This window comes from Taudactylus pleione, unplaced genomic scaffold (assembly GCF_031769625.1).
Source record: "Taudactylus pleione unplaced genomic scaffold, aTauple2 ptg000041l, whole genome shotgun sequence".
Lineage (NCBI taxonomy): Eukaryota > Metazoa > Chordata > Amphibia > Anura > Myobatrachidae > Taudactylus > Taudactylus pleione.
Window position 1 is genome coordinate 71,185,582 of NW_028284443.1, and position 19,913 is coordinate 71,205,494.

At 41.8% G+C, this 19,913-nt stretch overlaps 1 protein-coding gene across 2 annotated transcripts in view; it reads left to right on the forward strand.

Moving 5' to 3' along the window:
• The window catches only part of TBC1D4 (TBC1 domain family member 4), a 180,702-nt gene that overhangs the window by 113,607 nt on the left and 47,182 nt on the right, over positions 1-19,913 (forward strand). Inside the window, exons 7-11 of one of the 2 annotated variants that reach the window (XM_088459332.1) lie at positions 683-793; positions 3,709-3,828; positions 9,332-9,406; positions 10,099-10,337; positions 12,178-12,327. In XM_088459332.1, coding sequence (XP_088315458.1) covers positions 683-793; positions 3,709-3,828; positions 9,332-9,406; positions 10,099-10,337; positions 12,178-12,327 — 695 coding nt within the window. The remainder of the gene's footprint in view (positions 1-682; positions 794-3,708; positions 3,829-9,331; positions 9,407-10,098; positions 10,338-12,177; positions 12,328-19,913) is intronic. The other variant, XM_088459333.1, reaches the window with a different exon arrangement.

A 19,913-nucleotide genomic window follows, 5' to 3' on the forward strand; every position in this document is an offset into this window, starting at 1 on the left:
ACCTAAACATTATTTCATATTAATATTATGTTTACTATTCAAAATGCATAGATGGAGCCATAAAAATTCCATATAAGCCACATGAAGTACCTTAGTTTTGTCACTGATTCTTAGTGAATTGGTAGGCTGCACTGTTATTTGCTCACATCACAAATGGCTTCCTCCACCTTGTGTCTTAGCAGGTGCACTTTGCCATGTAGAGGTAGGGATCATTGCTTTGTTATATAGTACATACGGCATTAGAGAAGAACGAAGACCAGATAATCACACACTTAGGGCCGCATCCAATTTCGCTATCCGCGGCTCACGCTGCACATTTAGCAGCCTATTATGATAGCTGATTTCTGCTTGCATCTCCATAGGCTGCGAGCAGAAATCGGCTACTGGGAGGAAATGTGAAGTGGCTGGAACCCATTCCTGCAGCTTCCGCGGCTAATGAATCCAGCCCTTAGTCAGGTGCAAGTCATGTCTTCCAGGTTTTCTGGGTGGCCAAGCACAGTTCACAATCTGACGTTTCTAAAAATGCTGAAAACAAACTTTAAAAGACCTCACTTTTTAGGTATGTAGGTAACCTGGTTCAGAGTTTTACCCCCGTCATGCTCCACATACATACAACACACCTATCTGTGTTTAATGAAAAAATATTCCTTAATAACTGTGTGTCTGCTCTTGCACGTGTCAGAAAATGAAAGCCACCAGCGAGCAAGAAGAGAATGAACTTGTCATCCTTCATCTGAGACAACTATGTGAGGCCAAGCAGAAAACTCATGTTCATATTGGAGAAATGCAGCCGGTAAATGGATACAGCCACATGGCTCCTGTATGGTGTCTGTTTCGCTCTTTTTCTCTCCTCTAGTACTGACACTTGTGTAAATGCAGACTGACTGCTTCCCTTATTCATAATACGAATGGAGATACCAGTTAGCATCACATATTTATAACCAAAAATCCTATAACAACATATCAATAACCTTAATTCTAACTTAGCTTGTTTATAATTTAAGATTAGAAAAGTCTTTATCTCTCATAAATAACTACCCCAAGTGTGTGGAGGACCTGGAGGCCTGTCATTAACCACCGCCATGCGCTGTCCTCAGCCGCTGTTTGTCTGCATGAGAGGTCAGCTACACCATCAACTCTTGGGGTTACTTTTCCATACCGCTTGCTCTCTTACCACAAAAAGTGAACCCACATAAACCAATATGTCGGGGACCCCGGTACAGCAGCCAGATTTCCCCCCTCACGTCTGTGCAGGTCACACATCAGCTGCTTTCTTCACTTTCTCCTGAAATTTCCAAACACCAGGGGATCAAGTTGGTAGCAAACTGGGTGTAAATTCATCCTGAAACTTGTGAATGCAAAAATAGCATATTTCTGCACATATACATGCCGTACACACCTCTCCAGATGCGTACAGCTCTGCACCACCAGCATATGTGCCTGATCAGAAGTGTGTACAAGCACCTGCCCTGAACCAGGTGCAAAAGATAGCCCCCTAACTGCTATATAAGCATAGTTGGAGGTCTCACTGAACATTTCTGTGAACACACCCATGCTGAACTGTGCCTTTGTGAGACTTAACTCTCCCCCCCCAAAGTGTGTCTCTCTGGTTGTGGGGTTTGATATGTACACAATGCTTTATTGGTCTGCATAGGCACATGTGTGTTCACTGTCATAGCATGTCCAGAGTATCACACAAACAGGCATAGTGCTCACTGCATCAGCGCCATATGTCACTCTAGACCAATCAGATTCGGGACATCAATGTTAACAAAACATCCCCACCTATTAATAAAAGGTGCCTGACCACTGTGTCACAAAATGTTCTCTCTTTGGGGGAGATTTAATAAAGCGTGGAGAGAGATAAAATTGGAGATAAATAGCGCCAACCAAACAGCACCTAACTGTCACTTTACAGTCTGTGTTTGAAAAATGACAGGTAGGAGCTGATTGGTTGGCGCTATTTCTCTCCAATTTTATCTCTCTCCAAGCTTTATTAAAACACCACCTTTGTTTTTTAATTGTTTGTATGTATGTGTGTATATATATATATATATATATATATATTATAGCATTCATAGTCCGCAGTGCTTTACAGAGAGTATTTGATCATTCACATCAGACCCACAACAGTGGATTTTATCATCTGTAGTCCCTATCACATGTAAACATACACGAACACTTGTCAATTATTGTCAGTCACCAATTAACCTAAAATCATTATTTGACCTAATTGCATCAGTGTATATATTGAGATTGTTGACAAGTCATACAAAATGCAAATCTTTTATAAAAAAAAACAGAACAAGTATATCTGAGGTTTATGAAGGAGGTGTACATGTGAGAGGGTAGAGAGGGCCATGTTTGGGATCTAGAGGAAGTGGGCAATGCTGAGACAATAGGAGCTAGTGGATGGGATATGCTATAGTGTAGAGTTAGGTTTTGAGTGAGCGCTTTGACAATCGGTGGAAAGTCTAATCAAGTTGGGTAGGGACTAGGAGTGACATAAGTTGGAAGCAGAATGGTAGGCAGCAATGACAGGTGGTTATTAGAGAGGAGGCGAGGTGTGAGTAAGAATCAGATATAATACGTTGAGAATCTTGTGACAAGGTTGGAGATGTATGAAGGGCAGGAGGAGTTAAAGGCTGTGAATGGCCAGCAGCAACAAGTTTGGAATGCCCAACATTTACCCGGCGCTGATCTTTATTAATTGGGTAGGAGAGATTTATACCCGGAACAATAGCTTACATCAAAATGACCATTTCATGCTAGATCAGCAAATGCATTCCTGCAAGCAATGTACATTGTACATAGACACATACATTTTACTATGCTCTTTCAGTTCTATGTTCTGATGTAAATAGTGTTGTGTATGGTAACAGCTTTCTTATTTTTGAATTTGCGTCCTTGAAAGTTAGTGCTGAATTGTGCCTATGGCTTCACAGCATGACTAATATCATACTTCATTAAATCTGAGATCAAGTAATGATCCGTAAAGAAGAAGGGTCAGGTCTGTCTCATATTTTTATGCATGTTTTCAGAAGCATTAAATTATTTTTTAGATCACATCAAATTACTTTCTTGGTCTTGTTCCCGGCATACAGGAGTGGATCTCAGCGTCTGTCAACTCCAGAGTCTACATAGCCATAAGGAGTATCTGTATTTCACATAAATATGCAGTAACCTAGAGAGCTATAAGCTGAACATTGTAGAGGGCCTTATTGGTCTCCATATTTCGGTATAATAAAGTCTGGAGCCAGACATATTTTGAGTGAACCAATATTAAACTGTTCTATTTGCTAGATTCTAGTTGCCTCACTGAGACAAAATAGCAATGTGTACTCATTAACATCAATGGAAGCTTCAATACTTGTTTGGCCAAGATACAATCTCTCTGTTTATTGCTCTACAAAAAACAACAAAAAAAAAAAACTATGTTAAATATATACATGGCTAAACATTGTTTTACTTTGGAATAATAAGTGACAAATAATTGAAAATGGGTTCGATAATTGCAGATCTAAAATCAGCAGCATTTCCCTTTATGGACATATCAGAATTCCCTGTATGGACATTTGTTTCAACAGTGAAACATACACTTTACCTGCAGATTGATTAACTTTGTATAATGTAGATTTGTGTGTATTATAATTGTACAAGTGTGTATTTTTATTTTTAATGTCTAATCTCTTTATTACTTGTTTTCAGAGTGTATCAAGCAGCTCAATCCCAGAGAACACTGCTCCCAGTGGACGATTCAAGCTGGATGTTCTGAAGAACAAAGCTAAGAAATCATTGACCAACTCTCTGGAAAATATATTCTCTAGGGTATGAGTGAAAGATACATTTTTCTTTCTTTCATCTTGAACTGATTAGTATATCTATATTTTATAAATGTTAAAACATATACAGGTTGAGTCTCCCATATCCAAATATTCCGAAATACGGAATATTTTTAGCATGACTGAGATAGTGAAACTTTTGATTTTTGATGGTTCAATGTACACAAACTTTATGAAGGCACAAAATTATTAAAAATAAAGTATAAAATGACCTATAGGCTTTGTGCATAAGGTGCATATGAAACATAAATGAATTTCATGTATGTACACAAACTTTTTTTGAGCCATAAAATTATTGAAAATATTGTATAAAATTACCTGCAGGCTGTGTGTATAAGGTGTATATGATTCATAAATGCATTCTGGGCCCTATTCCTAAGACATTTCAATATGGTATACAATTATTCCAAAATACGTAATATTCCGATGTCCAAAATACCCTTGGTCCCAAGCATTTTGGATATGGGAGACTCAACCTGTACTGTATATGCAAATTTTCAGTGTTCTAGAGAGAGACCAAGCACATTGAAATTAATTATACACTTATGTAACTCTACACTTTACAATGGATAACAGCTATTATCTCTTAATTGCTAATCTAGCAAACATTCACTATACAATCCCTATACAATAGTTTGGTCTTTTTAAATAAATAGTATTAGGTGGACATTACTCTGGTAAGGGGCAACTTGGGGAAGATTTATTGAACCTTCTAGAGTACAACTTGTTGTCCATAGCGACCAATCAGATTATAGCTATCATTTTATATAATGTACTAGATACATTTATAGGTAGAATCGGTTTAGTTCAATTAGGCAACACCTCCAGTTCTCCTCTTTAGGTTTGATAAATCTCCACCTTAATCTCTAAATATCCAGCTCCAGGGGTCTATTTACTAAGCAGTGTTAGGAGAAGTGAAGAGTGAAAAGTGATAAGGTGCCAGCTCCCAACTGCCATCTCACAGGCTGTGTTTGAAAAATGACAGTTGGGACAGTTGGTACCTTAACACTTTTCACTCTTCACTTTTCACTTTCTCCTAACACTGCTTAGTAAATAGACCCCTTAGTCACTGAGGGTACATTTACATTGTTCAATGTTAACCTGACTTTCCATTACTGTCTCAGCTTTCCAACCTGATGCAGATAACATGCTGTGACATTACTGGCCATCACCTTGTGCATGAATCAACCAATCCACATAGTGCACAGCTTATTTCTGCTACGAAGTACACAGCCATTTATACAGTAATATAATATAACATGTCAAATAGTGGCTTTACATACAGATATGTCCTTGCTCATCAAGCCTCAATACTCCATGGAACGCGAAATGCCTTGTGTGAGTGAGCCGCAAGGTCCCGTGTAACTCTAGCGTTGGGTGTCTTTGGGATGCACCAGAGACTGTGCTGATTAATTTGATATGCAACACTTTTAGATCTGTGTGCAACTGAGTGTGTACATGGAACTTGGGGTGGGAAAAATGCTGTGCCGCTGCATTGCAGCACTTCGCATGTTGATAGACTCAATCGCACACTGATCTACAAGTGTTGCATAGCGAGCTAATCAGTCCAGTCTCCTGGTGCGTCTTAGTAGCATTGCATTGCGAATTAGACATATTTTCGGCAATAAAGACGCCCGGCACTAGCAGAGTCTCACAGGACCAGGCACGCACAGAGGGGCTGTTTGGTTGCGATTGCAGCAAAGAGGAGTGAGGATACATCTGTACTATTTAAGAATAAAGAAGGTGTATTTAATGTGCAGCACTCTAAACTGTAAGGCTCTCCCAGACCCCTCTGCTTCCCTTCATTATATTATCACTTGTCCAATGGACACTAGCAGAGCAGTTTTATTAATACTCCTTCCTTGCAAGCATCATATGTATGTAATGTGATGCACTTTAGGCGCACATGTGCAAACCCAAGAACATTGTGCTGCATTAGAAGCCAGTTGTCTTCATTCAGTGCTTTATACTTGTTTTCTGTGGATAAGGGTGCTTCTTAAGAGTCGCACTACTCTATATTGCCCCTTCCCCAGTGCCGTAACAAGGCTCCGGAGCACCCTGTGCTGGCCCCCTAATCGCAACAAGTCATGTCACAGAGAGGTGGCGGGCCACCAGCACAGGGAAGTGCAGCACTAACCGGAGTATCCTGAGGACGCTCCCTGTGGCTGTACAGACAGCACGGTGCATGCCCGGAGCCTCCAAAGGACTCTCCAAGTGGCACTGCCACAGCAATAGACCCTGCGGAGTGCCGTTCCAGGCACCCTGCTGGCCAGAAGCAAGGGCTGCGGGGCAGTGATGGTGCTGCACATTAAGCCCTGCACTCTGCGTAGCAACACCACTTGCACACCCCTAGCTATGGCCCTGCCTCCACCATAGTGTAACCCCCACTGTCATTTGCGCTGATGTCGGCAGTGAGGAGGATAATAGAGCTACCACAGTTGTGGGGAGATTTTAGGGGAGGTTGCCATAGCAACCCAGAAGATGCTATAAAGAGCAGTGAGACCAGCAGAGGTCCCCGGCTGCCATGAGGAACACTGTCTGCTCCCCCTGCACATGGTGAGGGGGAGATGTGTGAAGTGAAATGGTGGTGTGAGAAGTAAGTGTACTGGGGCGCTGCAGGGAGAATCTGTGCAGCTGATATAAATAAAGTCACAGGTACCTTCTTTAGTGTCTGAGTTCACTAAGGGGGGGATGTATTAAGCCTTCAAGAAAGATGAAATAGATAAGTTGCCCATAGCGACCAATCGGCTTCTAACTATCTCTTTTTATAGACTGCGCTAGATAAATGATAGCTAGAAGCTGATTGGTTGTTATAGACAACCTCTCCACTTTGTATCTCTCTGAAAAGCTTGATACATCTCCCCCATAATTCTTCTAACTGGACTATATACAGCAACTGACCTTTGGGGTTATAGTTTCCTTTTAAATGATAATTTCAATATAAAGAAGTGGTAGACCATACAAGACCATTATAACAATACAGAGGACTGTGCATTTACTGACTTTATTCATAGGTTGGTTACTGTAAACTAAATGTAGTAGTTATAAAATATACTGTGACCACAATCACTCTAATGTACAGGATTGCATTGTCCGCACAAGACAGAAAAAGTTTACAGCATTAAAGTTCATTCAAGAAATTCTCTGGACCCACTATGTTCTTCATATGTGCACCACCAGAGTTCTGGCCATTTTATAATGGCAAAACATAGGTTCCAGAACACCATAATATTATTACTAATTGCTAGCTTGTTTTATTACAGTGCGAGTGTGGAGATGCATGTAAACTGTGACTGTTAAGCTGAGTACACACTATACTGCGCTTGATGTGTTGTTACATTGCATTGTTCCGTCGCTGGGTCACACTGTCGTATGGTGTACACCCAGTTTTAGACCAGAGTTTAGATACATTAATATTATAAAATAAATGGTTAATAAAGGATAGAGAGGTTGGTGTTGACACTACAGGATTACTTATATTTTTTAGTAAGGTAGTGTAGAAACATTCCGTGTTCTTATGTATTATAAATGGTAGTGTGCAATGTACAAAAATAATAAATATTAGTGTAGTAACTTCCTATGGGGAATTGGGCCTCATTTAAGGTATGTACACGTTCAGTGCAAAATGTGGTAAACCTTCCCCAAGCTAGGAATTCATTATTAAATGTAAGAATTAAATATCTGGTATTTATATCCTATAGGTGTCGCTATAATATATTGCTTCTCTATCTTCTGAGTTAAATCAAATTTACTATAAGTATCTAAATAGAGGTATTTTCCCATTATCCTGTGTTTTAGAATAGAAATGATTGGGAAGGAAATTCAGGGGTGGGATAATAGACCACACCTTTATGTGAGGCCATAGAGGTTTTCCTGAGCTAACCCCCTTGTGCACTAATTCCTTTAATTAATCAAAAAGGCTCAGATGGAGTCACTGCCAGAAATAGATTAATGCTGGGTACACACTAGACGATGTGTATCCAGCACGTCATCTGCAGCAATTGGACCGAGCGGGGGAGCCGACATTGACAAGTGCATACACACTTGCCGATGCAGGCAGCGACGGCAGGGGACATGCTGCATCAGCAGCATGGGCCTTGCTAATGACGACATCCTTCAGCCACGCATGTAAGGCCGACGGAGGATGTCGCTGATGACACGCGGGAGCACGCATTGCCGGCTACATTGCGGGTGCACACTAGACAATGTGCCCAATAGGTCGGTCCAATCCGCTGGACCGGATGACATATCTGCCTAGACGTCGATCGCGATCTACCGGTTAAAGAAGCCTCTGATTGCTTCAGAGGCCAGTGTTCCCAGTGATGACGTCACCTGCGATGTAAGGAGCCTGCGCGCCTGCTGGATCTAGTTAAATCCAGCCAGCAGCTGCCGGAGGGAAATCGGGAGCGCTGACGGCCTGGAGCGGTGCCCAGCAATAAGACAGGTAAGTACTGCACAGGGGAGTGGGGCCTGTTCTACACTGAGAGCGGGCACCAGTACTGGGGGCACAGGAAAAGGGGCAGTGCATAAGGGTCTGTAATACAAGGGGCATTGCATAAGGGGCACAACTACAGGGGGGTATTGCATAATGGGCACAACTACAGGGGGTATTGCATAAGGGGCTCTAATACAGGGGGCATTTCGTAAGGGCTGTAAAATGGGCCATTGCATAGAGGGCTCTAATACAGGGGGCATTGCATAATGGCCACAACTACAGGGGCATCGCATAAGGGGCTCTAATACAGTGGGCATTGCATAATGGACACAACTACAGGGGCATTGCATAAGGGGTTCTAATACAGGGGGCATTGCATAATGCACACAACTACAGGGGCATTGTAGCAGGGGCACTACTACTGGGGGCATCGAATAAGGGGCACTATTACAGTGGTCATTGCATAAGGGGCACTACTACAGTGGTCATTGTGTATAAGAGACACTACTATGTGACGTAATGTGAATAAGGGACACTACTATGTGGTGCAATGTGAATAAGATTGTGCTGCTGTGTGGAATAATTTAAATTGGGGTTATTATGTGGGATTTCGGGGTGACAGACCCCACGTCCCTTGCTGCAAGGTCACACCCCCTATTTCTTGCTCGGTAGATCACAAAAGGTTTTTAGTTTTAAAAGTAGATCAGAGTCCAAAAGTCTGGCCCACATGGTCTAGTGTATATCCAGCCTAAGAATAGAGCAGAATCTGGTATTCTTGGTATAACCGGTCTCCCAAACTCCATCTACAGGTAAGCATGTGTTACAATAGTATAGTTCTTCATCATTGCAAACATAAGAAATGCACTATAGAATTTCCTGGAAGTCTTAAATTCATACTATGCCCACTGTACTTCTGTATACACTTCTGGAAACTTTGTAGTGTAATAGTATTTTTCATTTATAATCCTCTCCCTTGCAAGAGTATTGTGTACTGTAGATGATGAACTCTTAATTGAAACAAAAAAAAAAGATTGATTGTGGCATTTCTCCGCAGGGGGCAAATCGCATGAGAGGCAGACTGGGTAGTATGGACAGCTTTGAGCGCTGCAACAGCTTTGCGTCTGACAAGGTACATGACCCTTACAAGATATGAATAGAACTCTGGTGATAATTGAGTTAACGACAGCCCACGCTAAGTGTTAATATTTATATTGTGTGATCACAGGATGTTGTGTCACCATATGATCTCTGCGTGCTGTAGCTGGAATTAATGAGAACAACAAAGTGTTTTTGGTGTATAAATCTACTCAGTGACAATACTGTAATATTTTCCTTCCCTTGATAGTCATACAGCATACAGTTCTAAACTTCCTGTTTCATGTAACATGTGGTTCACACATAGCTGCACCTTCACGTCTCCTTCACCCCATGTGAAAGACACAACAGCAGTATGATTCTAGCACAGACTCAGCAGCCTTCATCACAATAATAGACTGTTTTCCAGGATATTATACTGACAGCACAGGAAACGTGTGTCCAGGAAACCAGCTAGTTTGAACAAAAAGTCAGAAAGCATCATTAATTGCTTCAAACACAGCCCCTCAATATAATGCTGTAATCGGTCAGCATTTGGAGGTCTCTGTGCAGGTTTTTTTTTTGTGCCCAGACTCTAATTACCGTCAGGAATTTACTGTACATACAGTAGGCTTCGTCCACTAGATCTATGAAGCTGGAAGAGATCACATATACGTATTGAGAGGAAAGATTGAATCATCTCTGTTCATTAGGGCGATGGATCCCTAACATCTTGTCTTACCACAGGACGGCTCACCAGGAGATTCCCCACCTGCCACACCACCGTCTTCTCCCGTCTCTTCTTCCTGTCAGTCGTTTCCAGAGGAGGATCCAGACTCTCCCCAGTTTCGCCGACGAGCACATACTTTCAGCCATCTTCCATCCAGTGCGAAGAGAAGGATAACCTTTCCTGACACAAAGTCACCAAACAGCAGGTCCCCCCTTCAGAGACAGCACTCCGTAGCCTGTGATGGGACACAGAGCAGGTCAGTTATATCTTATTGTTCAAGAATGTATCATGTATATCACTATGGCAGAGCCATGGTTTTCCGTCTCTTATTATTACACCTGGGATTTGCATTTCATTCATTCCCTTTCTGGAGAAACAACATTTCTTATCATTATATTATTGACTATCGAATGTTTTAATTTACCAGTGTATCTATTTAGATTTGTACATTACTCCTAATAATCATTTCGATTTTGGTTTCACAATTTATAATAAAGTGCCTATAAGATGTATATAAAACCTTTGGGTAAGTAGACAACTTACCATATCGCTGTGAGGACCGTCCCCAGATCCAAGAAGTTCCTTAAAGTGAAATGTAGACTAAAGAATTCCAACCAACATATGCGGCTTTATATCACTTCAAATTTAAATGAAAAACTATTCCATTATTTCCATTTAACCTGTAAGCTGCATACACACACAACGATTTTCTGAACGATTTTCTGTCAGATTTTTTTAAAGTGTAATGAACGATTTTTGAACTACAAATGATTTTTGTAACTTCCCTTAATGAAAATCGTTCAGTTGGTCAGTCAGATTGAACTACAAACGGGAACGCGCATGAACGATAATCGTTCATCGTTATAACTCAGAAACTGAACGATTTTTTTCAACGATTGAACGATAACAACGTCGTTATAGTTAAATCGTTCAAAAAATCGTTACATGTGTATGCACCTTTACTGTTCAATTAAATCTAATTAGAAAAGTTTAAACTGTAGTCATCCGACTTTATTGCAGCACAAGAGCATTTCAGAGCAGGTTATAGAGTGGAAGCTTTGATCCCTTAAAATTTACTTTTTATGTACTTTGGATTAATATATATATATATGATGGAAAGAGTTGCTTCCAGTCCCGTGGCGTTTCCTGACTCACAAGTACATAATCGCCAACAAGAAATTTCCTTTTATAAGCTTTTTTTATTACATCAGTATTTGGTGTTAATAGGTCGCATTTGCCAAGAAAGCTAGATTTAACGACCGTTTAGTAGTTTAATAAGACAGAGGGTATGCGGTCACAATGTCGACATTCTGAATGTCGACACCAGAATGTTGGCAGTCACAATGTCTGCACTGGCATAATGTCGACATTGTTAGAATGGCAACATTGTGAATGTCAACAGCTAATTTTAGGGTGAGGCTTAGGCTGGGGTTAGGGTTAGATGACAAATGCAAAATCGCCTTGCCGACATGCAGACTGTCGACATTCACAATGCTGACATTCTGGCAATATCGACATATCCGTGTCGATATTTAACACATCGACATTCAGAACATGTTCACATTCTCTTGTCAACATTTTCATTGTCAACTTAATATAGCACATGCAGACAGAGAGCTGTAGGTTTCCCTGATATCAGGATAGAAGGACAGAGCAGCCCAGGCTGTTCTATGTATTAATCACTAGTCTACTCTGTGTTGCTCCAGCTGTAATTTATATTGTTCTATTGCAGTTGAGTATTTCCTATAAAGCCAAACTGTTTTTCCATATTAGTGTCCTGTAATGCTTTATTATATGGATTTATAAATGTATAATAAACACATATTGTTTGATATGGAGACTAGTGGTTAATTTTAAACCTCAATTTAAAATAATCCATCTCATCTCTGACAATGTGTGTCCCGTACTTTTAATGCCAATCAGTGATGCATAATCCTTTATACTATAATAAGTATTTTGGTTCAGAAAAAAAAATATTCCCATATGTTTTCTATTTTCTTATAGTGTTTAGGACCTTAAGGTGTCCCTGACTTTCCCTGTTAATATTTTGAAAGTCTCTGCTGATCATATTGTTTTCTGTTATTGCCGACACTTAGCCCTGTACCAATTGTCCGGCGTATCCGTACTGAGAGTGAGCCTTCGTCCTCCAGTCTCCCCTCATCCTTCTCTGCCCCTTCTTTTCTGAAAAACTTTTACCAGATCTCAGGGAGACGTCCCACACAGTCTGAGAATGATACTCCCAAGAGGTGAGACAGAGTGCAGCCGCTCTCCATACACTTCCTGAGGCTTGTGTATGTCGCAGCTCACGTGCCCTGATGGATCCAGCTAATCATGTACTGCAAGGCGCAGATTGTATGGTATCTCTGCTTGCGTATGGCCCTGTAATTACCTTAATTGGTCTCTTACATGGTGAAATGCTGAACTGTGCAAACGATTCATGTTGGTCTCCCCAAATTTATTTACTGTTTTTTTCCTAGCACAATGTAACACTAGCACTTTTGAGCGCAACATTTTTCAGTTAAAAAACATGGTGTTCAGGAGACTGTATAGCGACCATAGGTGTCCATAATATAGATTAAATAGAAACCCTGTTTTCCTGTCACATTGAAGCTCTCCTGGAAAGTTCTTATGTGACAGCTCAATTGTGTTTCTTATTGAATGTAATGTGCTATTTTACACGCTTCTGAACACGGCATTGTATGTATACTGGGAACATCAGACGTTCAAAAGTGCCACTCTGACCCCACTCTGAGAGTGTGAGCTTCTTGCTTTCACATTGGTCTGTCTGCACAGCAGTACTAATAGAATCAGCTGGCTAATTGTGCATGGTTCTCATGTCATGGGTAAATTGCAGTGTTTGTACTCTTATATCAGGCCAGTGATGACGCTTGTGCTGTGGCTTCTCAGTGTTATTCATTGTCTCTCAGCGCTATCTTGCTATTTATTGTACTTGTGCACTTTAAAGATTGAAAAATGAATAGTTCTTTAAAAATATTTACAGTTAATACTTTAAGTGATTGTGTGATTCACCTCATTGTTTTAGTTAACTAAATATAAACACTGAAAAAATGTGTGTAGTTTAGGTCATACTGTACGTGTATTGACTGCTAAAAGTGTGTTTCCTTTCATTGTTTATAGTACCCTGGTAGGAATGTAATGCTTTTATTATTTAACCAATATGGCAACATGTATTATGTTGTGACTGAGAAACTGCAATCCATTCGTCTTAAAAATGTTTAGTAGTTAGCACTAAGTATAGGTATAAGTACAGGACTGTACAGCTGCCTATTTACAGGCCCAGCTCCTTCCTTCATCCTAATCATGCACAAGGAAGCAGTCCTCTGGGATGAGAAGAAATTTGCCTTCTCGAAAAAGGTGGGTATAGCAGTGGCCTCTGTGCTTACATCACCTTACATAGCCCTAAATATATGTGCAACTGTTTATGATATATTTGCTTTCCTCTTGCACATATCAGCTGCCTCCAGGACCAAACAATAAAACATTTCTGACCACGTACAAAGCAAATAAATGTACAATTTTAAGTAACCAGAACATAATCTGTTGCTGTGTCTGGTGCATAATGACTCTGAAGCCAGTGTATGTACGGTACAGTATAGTAGGTGCAAATACAGGTACTATCTAAGTACATAATACTATGCCTACCTGATTGTATGCTGATAATACCAGTGAATACGACATTACATTGTCACTTTTATCTGAAGGATGTTGTATCAGGAATTTGTTCATTCATTGGCTGTGATTCAGTGCAATGCAATGTTGAATAGCCCCGGGAGGGAACTCCCAAAAGTTATTCAATTCAACGCGATATTTGGTCGGGCCAAAGGATTGCCTCTCGATGCGAGGATAAATCTGACAAAAGTGCCGGAGAATGTGGACAGTTATGATGTTGACATTGTTCACACCCTATGGTGTATGAGCGGGGAAGGGTGGGCTAGAGCATTCTTACCAACATCTGGGAGGATGAAGTAGAGACATTTGCGCTCCCAACAAAGGGGCATGGTCTCACGCTGGAAGGGGTGGCGCCTTGCATGATTACCTCGTTTCCAGCACTCTTTGAGCATGCCCATCGCTGTCAGAGGTTCTGGGCTGCCCCCAGGCTCACCCCACGCTGTTTAAATGCAGTGCTCATGCATACAGCATCTACTCACACTACTCACATAGCAACGGTGATGAATGCTCCCCCAACCCCCGTGGGACTGTCCCACCAATAGCCGGGTTTAAGTAGTGAATTAATAAATTTTCTAGCCCCTCTCCCTCCAATCAGCCCCTGACTTTAAAATATAAAATACTAGAACAAACATGCAACAACAAAAATTAAATACAATACACAAGCCAAGGCAAGTTTTGTCCTACTTGCACTTGCAGCTTTGACAACTTACTGCAGCTACCAGCTGGTGTTCTAAGTTCTGTTGGTGCTTGTCCAAATGTTGGAAAGTTTTGGGCCTGTCTGGAAAAGAGAGGTAATAAATACATACCTGCATTTTACAATTGCCAAATAACTTGGGTTCCTCCCCCTGAATCTGCAACTGCAAGCCAACATAAAGTGTTAGTATGTATGGGTTTCTCTCACTGCCCATATCTATTTATTACCCCCTCCATATCTGACTGGTCCTCCATAGCTGTTTAATTGCCCTGTAATTTCATATCCTTCAGATTACCCCCTCTATACAGATGTGTCTTTGGTGCAGTTGCGCCAAACAGCACCTCTTGGCGCCTGGTCCCGCAAGACTTTGCTAGCATTGGACGTCTTTTTGCTTTTTTTTGTTGTTGCTGAAAATTTATTATACTATTGTCCAGTGTATCGCTCCAATGCGGATCGGAATGATATATCGTACACATCGTATAGTGTGTATGCCCAATCCATTGTTCCAGGCCGTCGTTCATGGCATAGTCCCATTTGCTGCGCTGCACATCAGATGGGACTATGCAATGAGTGATGTGGTGCACATCGTGTAGTATGTATGTATGACCACACATAGTGTACAGGAGAAACAACTAATTGGATACAATCCCCAGACACTATATATCATGCTACAGTGATCGTGCTGAGCAAAAAAAATTGTGGGTCCTGGGGACCCCTCACTTTAAAAAATATGGGTCCTACTTCACTGTTTCTGGATCCCATCACATATTATGGGTTGTGAGGGCAGGCAGCAGTTGGGACAGTTCCGGGGGCAAGCAGTAGTTGGGGTAGAACTGGGGGTAAAGGCAGGGAGAAGTTGGAGTAGAGCTGGGGATAGAGGTGAGAAGGGTGGGCAGTGCTGGGGGTCGGTAGGGAGGGGATAAGTGTAGACAGTGGTTGCGACAGTGATGCAGGGCAAGGAGGGGGCTAGGGGCAGGCAGGGCTTGGGTAAGGAGGGGACAAGGGTAAATAGCAGCTGGCGCAGTACTGGGGGGCAAGGAGGGGGTTAGGGGGCTTTCAAACGAGGAGGGTTTTGGCCGAGGCAAGGTGCTGGAGCAAAACCCTGGTTGGAAAGTAAATGGCTGATGGTGCACAGTCTCAATGTCCGAATAATCCTGGATGACAGTGTGGTTTACGCTCCTGGTGAGGCAAGTAATATAGCGGTCGCCGGCTTATGGATGAGTGGACTCCTTGTAAAATCAGTCCCCAGATACCAGCGCTACTTGTGCTGTGTTGAAGGGTATAACCGCAGAGGCTGCAGCGGGAGTGCTGTATCATGCAGCACCCTGACTCCTCCTATACATAATGCAAATTATATGAGTAGCCGCTTGTTACATGAACCCCGAGTCATGTGTATAGTGTCCACAGCAGCTACATGATATGACACACACATCATCATGCTCATCACTACACACTGCAGGTCTGTGAAGAGACGGGTTCAATATATTATGTCAACGGTGATCATGTTGACAGAGTGTCAACATGAGAATGTTGCTAATCCATAAGCCAAATGTCAACACCGCCAAGTGTATGTCACAGTAATCCTATGGAGTGGGAATGATGATGTTTGCTATGGAGCAGGCTTTATTGTTGTTTAATATTCAGGACTGATCCTTACATTATGCCATAAGGCTGATCCTACTCTAGTGTGCTGTAAGCACAAGTGAACAGAGGCTGCAGTGGGAGTGCTATTACCCATCGGTACTTACCGCATCCGGACGGGCTGTTCGTTTCCGTGTACCGGGGTGTGCAGTGTCTTCGGAGTTGCAGCTTGCTTGCAATTGCCGAACCTCACAGAACTCCGTGTCCTGGCTGGTGGAGGACAGGTGTCAGCAAACCTAAGCATGGAGGCCCGGAGCACAGTAACACTGTCAGCCTGCCCGCGCGGCGCAGTGAATGGGCAGCTGCTGAGGGAAAATAGCCAATTGGCTGATGAGAATCTCCTGCCTGTGGTCATTGGTTGGGAGACACTGAGGGAAGTCACTGGGTCGGCAGCTGCGGAACACACACAGCGTGTCCTACTGGACCCGGGGACTTTTAAAAACTGGGTCCCTTAGTGCCTGTAGCGCGTAAGTACACACTATAGCGCGTAAATACACGCTATAGCACGTAAATACACGCTATAGCATGTAAATACACGCTATAGCGCGTATTTTGCAATCACTGATGCCATCGATGGGAGGATTGCATAGTCTGTACGCTCTAGATCGTGTGTTCTGGGATTAGTAAAATTGGGATGACCATCGTATTGTTTGTTACATTGTATAGTGTGTACCCAGCTGTACACTGCGGCTGGTCAAATGTGCAAAACAGGTATTACATTATATCTTGTTCCCCTAATCTCATATAGATTGTAAGCTCTATCGAACATGCTGGGACTCATCCTCCAGATATACAGAAAGGCTCTGGAGGACGAGCCCCACTTGTCCTTTGTAGCAAGGGGCAAAAAAAATCCATACCTCTACCCCACCAGTCCTAACTCCTGGTGGGGACCCCTGGCAGCCGTCGGGTCACATTGGGAAGTTACATCTGTGCCTTGATTTTGAGAAAAAAAAGAAATTGATAAAAATGGTTGTGTTTGTAGGGGAGGTGGGTGGGGGACGGACCTCTAACTTCCCAAAGCCACCACCTAGAAAGATGGGAGTAGCCTTGTTTGAAAGTGAGGTGTCCCCTCTTTCAAACTGTGTGCCCCATAATGGTTCACATCTGGTGATCACACTGGCATTAACCCCCTGCATTGCAGACAAATAAATTTTATTTGTTTTCTAATTTTTGCTGTCTGATTTTAAACGATTCCTATGTGTAGGAAGAATTTGGTAGTCCAACAAGGCTCACCATTTTAGAAACTAGACAACCTACTGCATTGAATGAGGGATCATATTTTTATTTGATGCTATAAGGGGATATGGGATTTACATTACCCCCATCTGTGGAAAAGTTTATATTTGTGTGCTGTTTCAGTTACTGAGTGGGATACATCAAGCATCACATTTTGGATGCAAAGCATCCTGCAAATGATCAAGTGCATAGCAGCACTTAGTAACGTTGTATGCATGATTATCTAAGCATAGGACTATCCAGATAACAGCTGTCCTTTGCGGTGTGGGGACTTCCGGATTTATGACCCGGGAGTCCTTCTGCGCGTGCATGGCCATCGACCAGCGCATACACGAGCGCAGGGGACCCTGGGAGGGATTCTATTGGATCCCTCTTAGCGGAAACTCCGAAGAAAAGCCCATAGGCTTCTATTAGGCAATACCATCTAAAGATTCTCCCTCATCCACCCATTCAAAAATCGGTATGTTTGACACCCTGATCTACCTCATTCAGTGGCTGAAGAGTAAGCAGAGACAGACAGAGAAAAAAATATTATTTAAAAAAAAAAAAAGTAGTGTTTCTTAATATATATATTTTATTCTGCTACAAACTGACATTTAAGTGCTGAGCTACAGATGGTATATAGGAGAGCTGTATGTTACACGTGGGCTACCGATTGGGCGTTGGGTTCGATTGTGTGGGTTAGGGGCCAGACCATAGCTGAGGCATTGTGCTGCAGCCCAGGAGGCTTCCCCCACACAAATTCAGCTACCAGTGGCCCTAATGGCTCGCTAGCACAAATACATAGCTCATCTAAACATGTCCTTTTTAATATTTACGGGGAAAAAACAAAACTTTGATTTATTTAAAACAAAGTGTTTGGAAACACAGAATGTATTTTTTTTCTGCTTTCTTATTTTTATGAAACAGTACATTTGTACTTTTAAATACTGGCTAGTATGAAGTATCTTAGTAAGGTTAAGGCTACAGTAACATAGGTTTGGTGTTGCTGAGACAGTTACCATTTAAATATAACTAGTGCTCTCTAGACTAAAGTTCTTGCATATTATATAATTGTAGTTTGAATAGGTTGCTAATAACTTTGGTTCAAACAAAAATATAGTGATTTTCTTGGAATGGGCAGTTTTACTTACATCTACAAACCCATTATAAATTCTATATTTAATTAAAAGTAAAGGTGAAAGCATGGCTAATTAGAAATTGGGTTGTTGGTAACGTATGCTGGGCATATAAATGTACTCTTTGTAATTATGCTTCATTGTCATGCAACATAATTCATTATTCATTCGGTGGTTCTCAAACTGACTTAGGCTTCACTGCTGTTTTAGGTGATTCTCTCTTGTGTAATTAGAGAGACAAGCACAGCAAAAGGGAAATACAGCTAATGTATAGTGATGTATAATGGCCGGAATGGGCTAATAGGAGTTAATAAAAATAAGGTATGAAAGATGTTTGATTTACCTCATATGGCATGCCTTAAACTGGGCGTACACTGCCAGATAAAATGCCCGTAAAACCGGCAGACGTTTTTTCTGACACCCTGCAGATCTCTCAGGCATACACTGAGATACTGTATGTCACAGTGTATTGGCCCCGATATCTGCGCCCAGGAGACATTTCTCATGTTCCTTCACTGTGAAGAAACAGGGGAAATGTTGGTCGGCCGCGGCTGGGCATACACTGGCCGACTTTTACAAAAGATTGCGTCGAACATGCTGTATGATCCGGCATGCCCAACTGGAAATCTTAACATTGTTCGGCCACCAACACAGTATAATTATGGGGGCAATCTGCCGACATCGGCTTGATAATTGTATTGTGCATGCCCAGCACAATCCTTGTGGCTTTATACAGAGCATGCATCTCCAAGGTGACTTTTAGGTCTGTGACACACTTGAGGATGGCTTATTCTTTATAATACAGAAGTAGTTGATTTTGACAAAGATTAAATTTATACTTTTATTTAAAGAAAATGAATAAAGATCTGCAACCCAGCATATTGTCTGAATATAATGTACAAAAAGTTGAAAATCTGTCACTGTGCCATGGATGATATATGGCTTAAAATGGCCATCATAGTGGTAGATCTTTGCTCTCAGGTTATGTCAAAGAGTGACAAATATATAGTTTACACATTCATTCCACCCACTCATGTACAAGGGCTGATTTAGAAGTAATGAGACTGCTTCTGTTTTCTGTCCCATAGGTAGATGTGGCATTGCTATGGTGGTTATTGTGAAGCTCATACATCCATGTGTCTGAACCTGCGGTTGGACTGCCGTAGTCGTCTTTGTTTGGTCACAGCGAGTGGAAGATCTTCGTACGTTTCGTCATGGCGGATGAGGAAGAAATGTCTGTGAGATTACGTCAGAGATGTGTGATTGAATTTTGTATTAAACTCTGAAGCGAAAATGAAACTCATGAAATGTTACGGCAAGCATACGGTGGAGAAACAATTAGCCGTGCTGCAGTATTACGATGGTGGAAGCACTTCAAAGAGGGTAATATGTGAGTGACTGATGAAGCGCATTCTGGGAGATCATCCACCGCGGTTACAGATGTCAACATTGC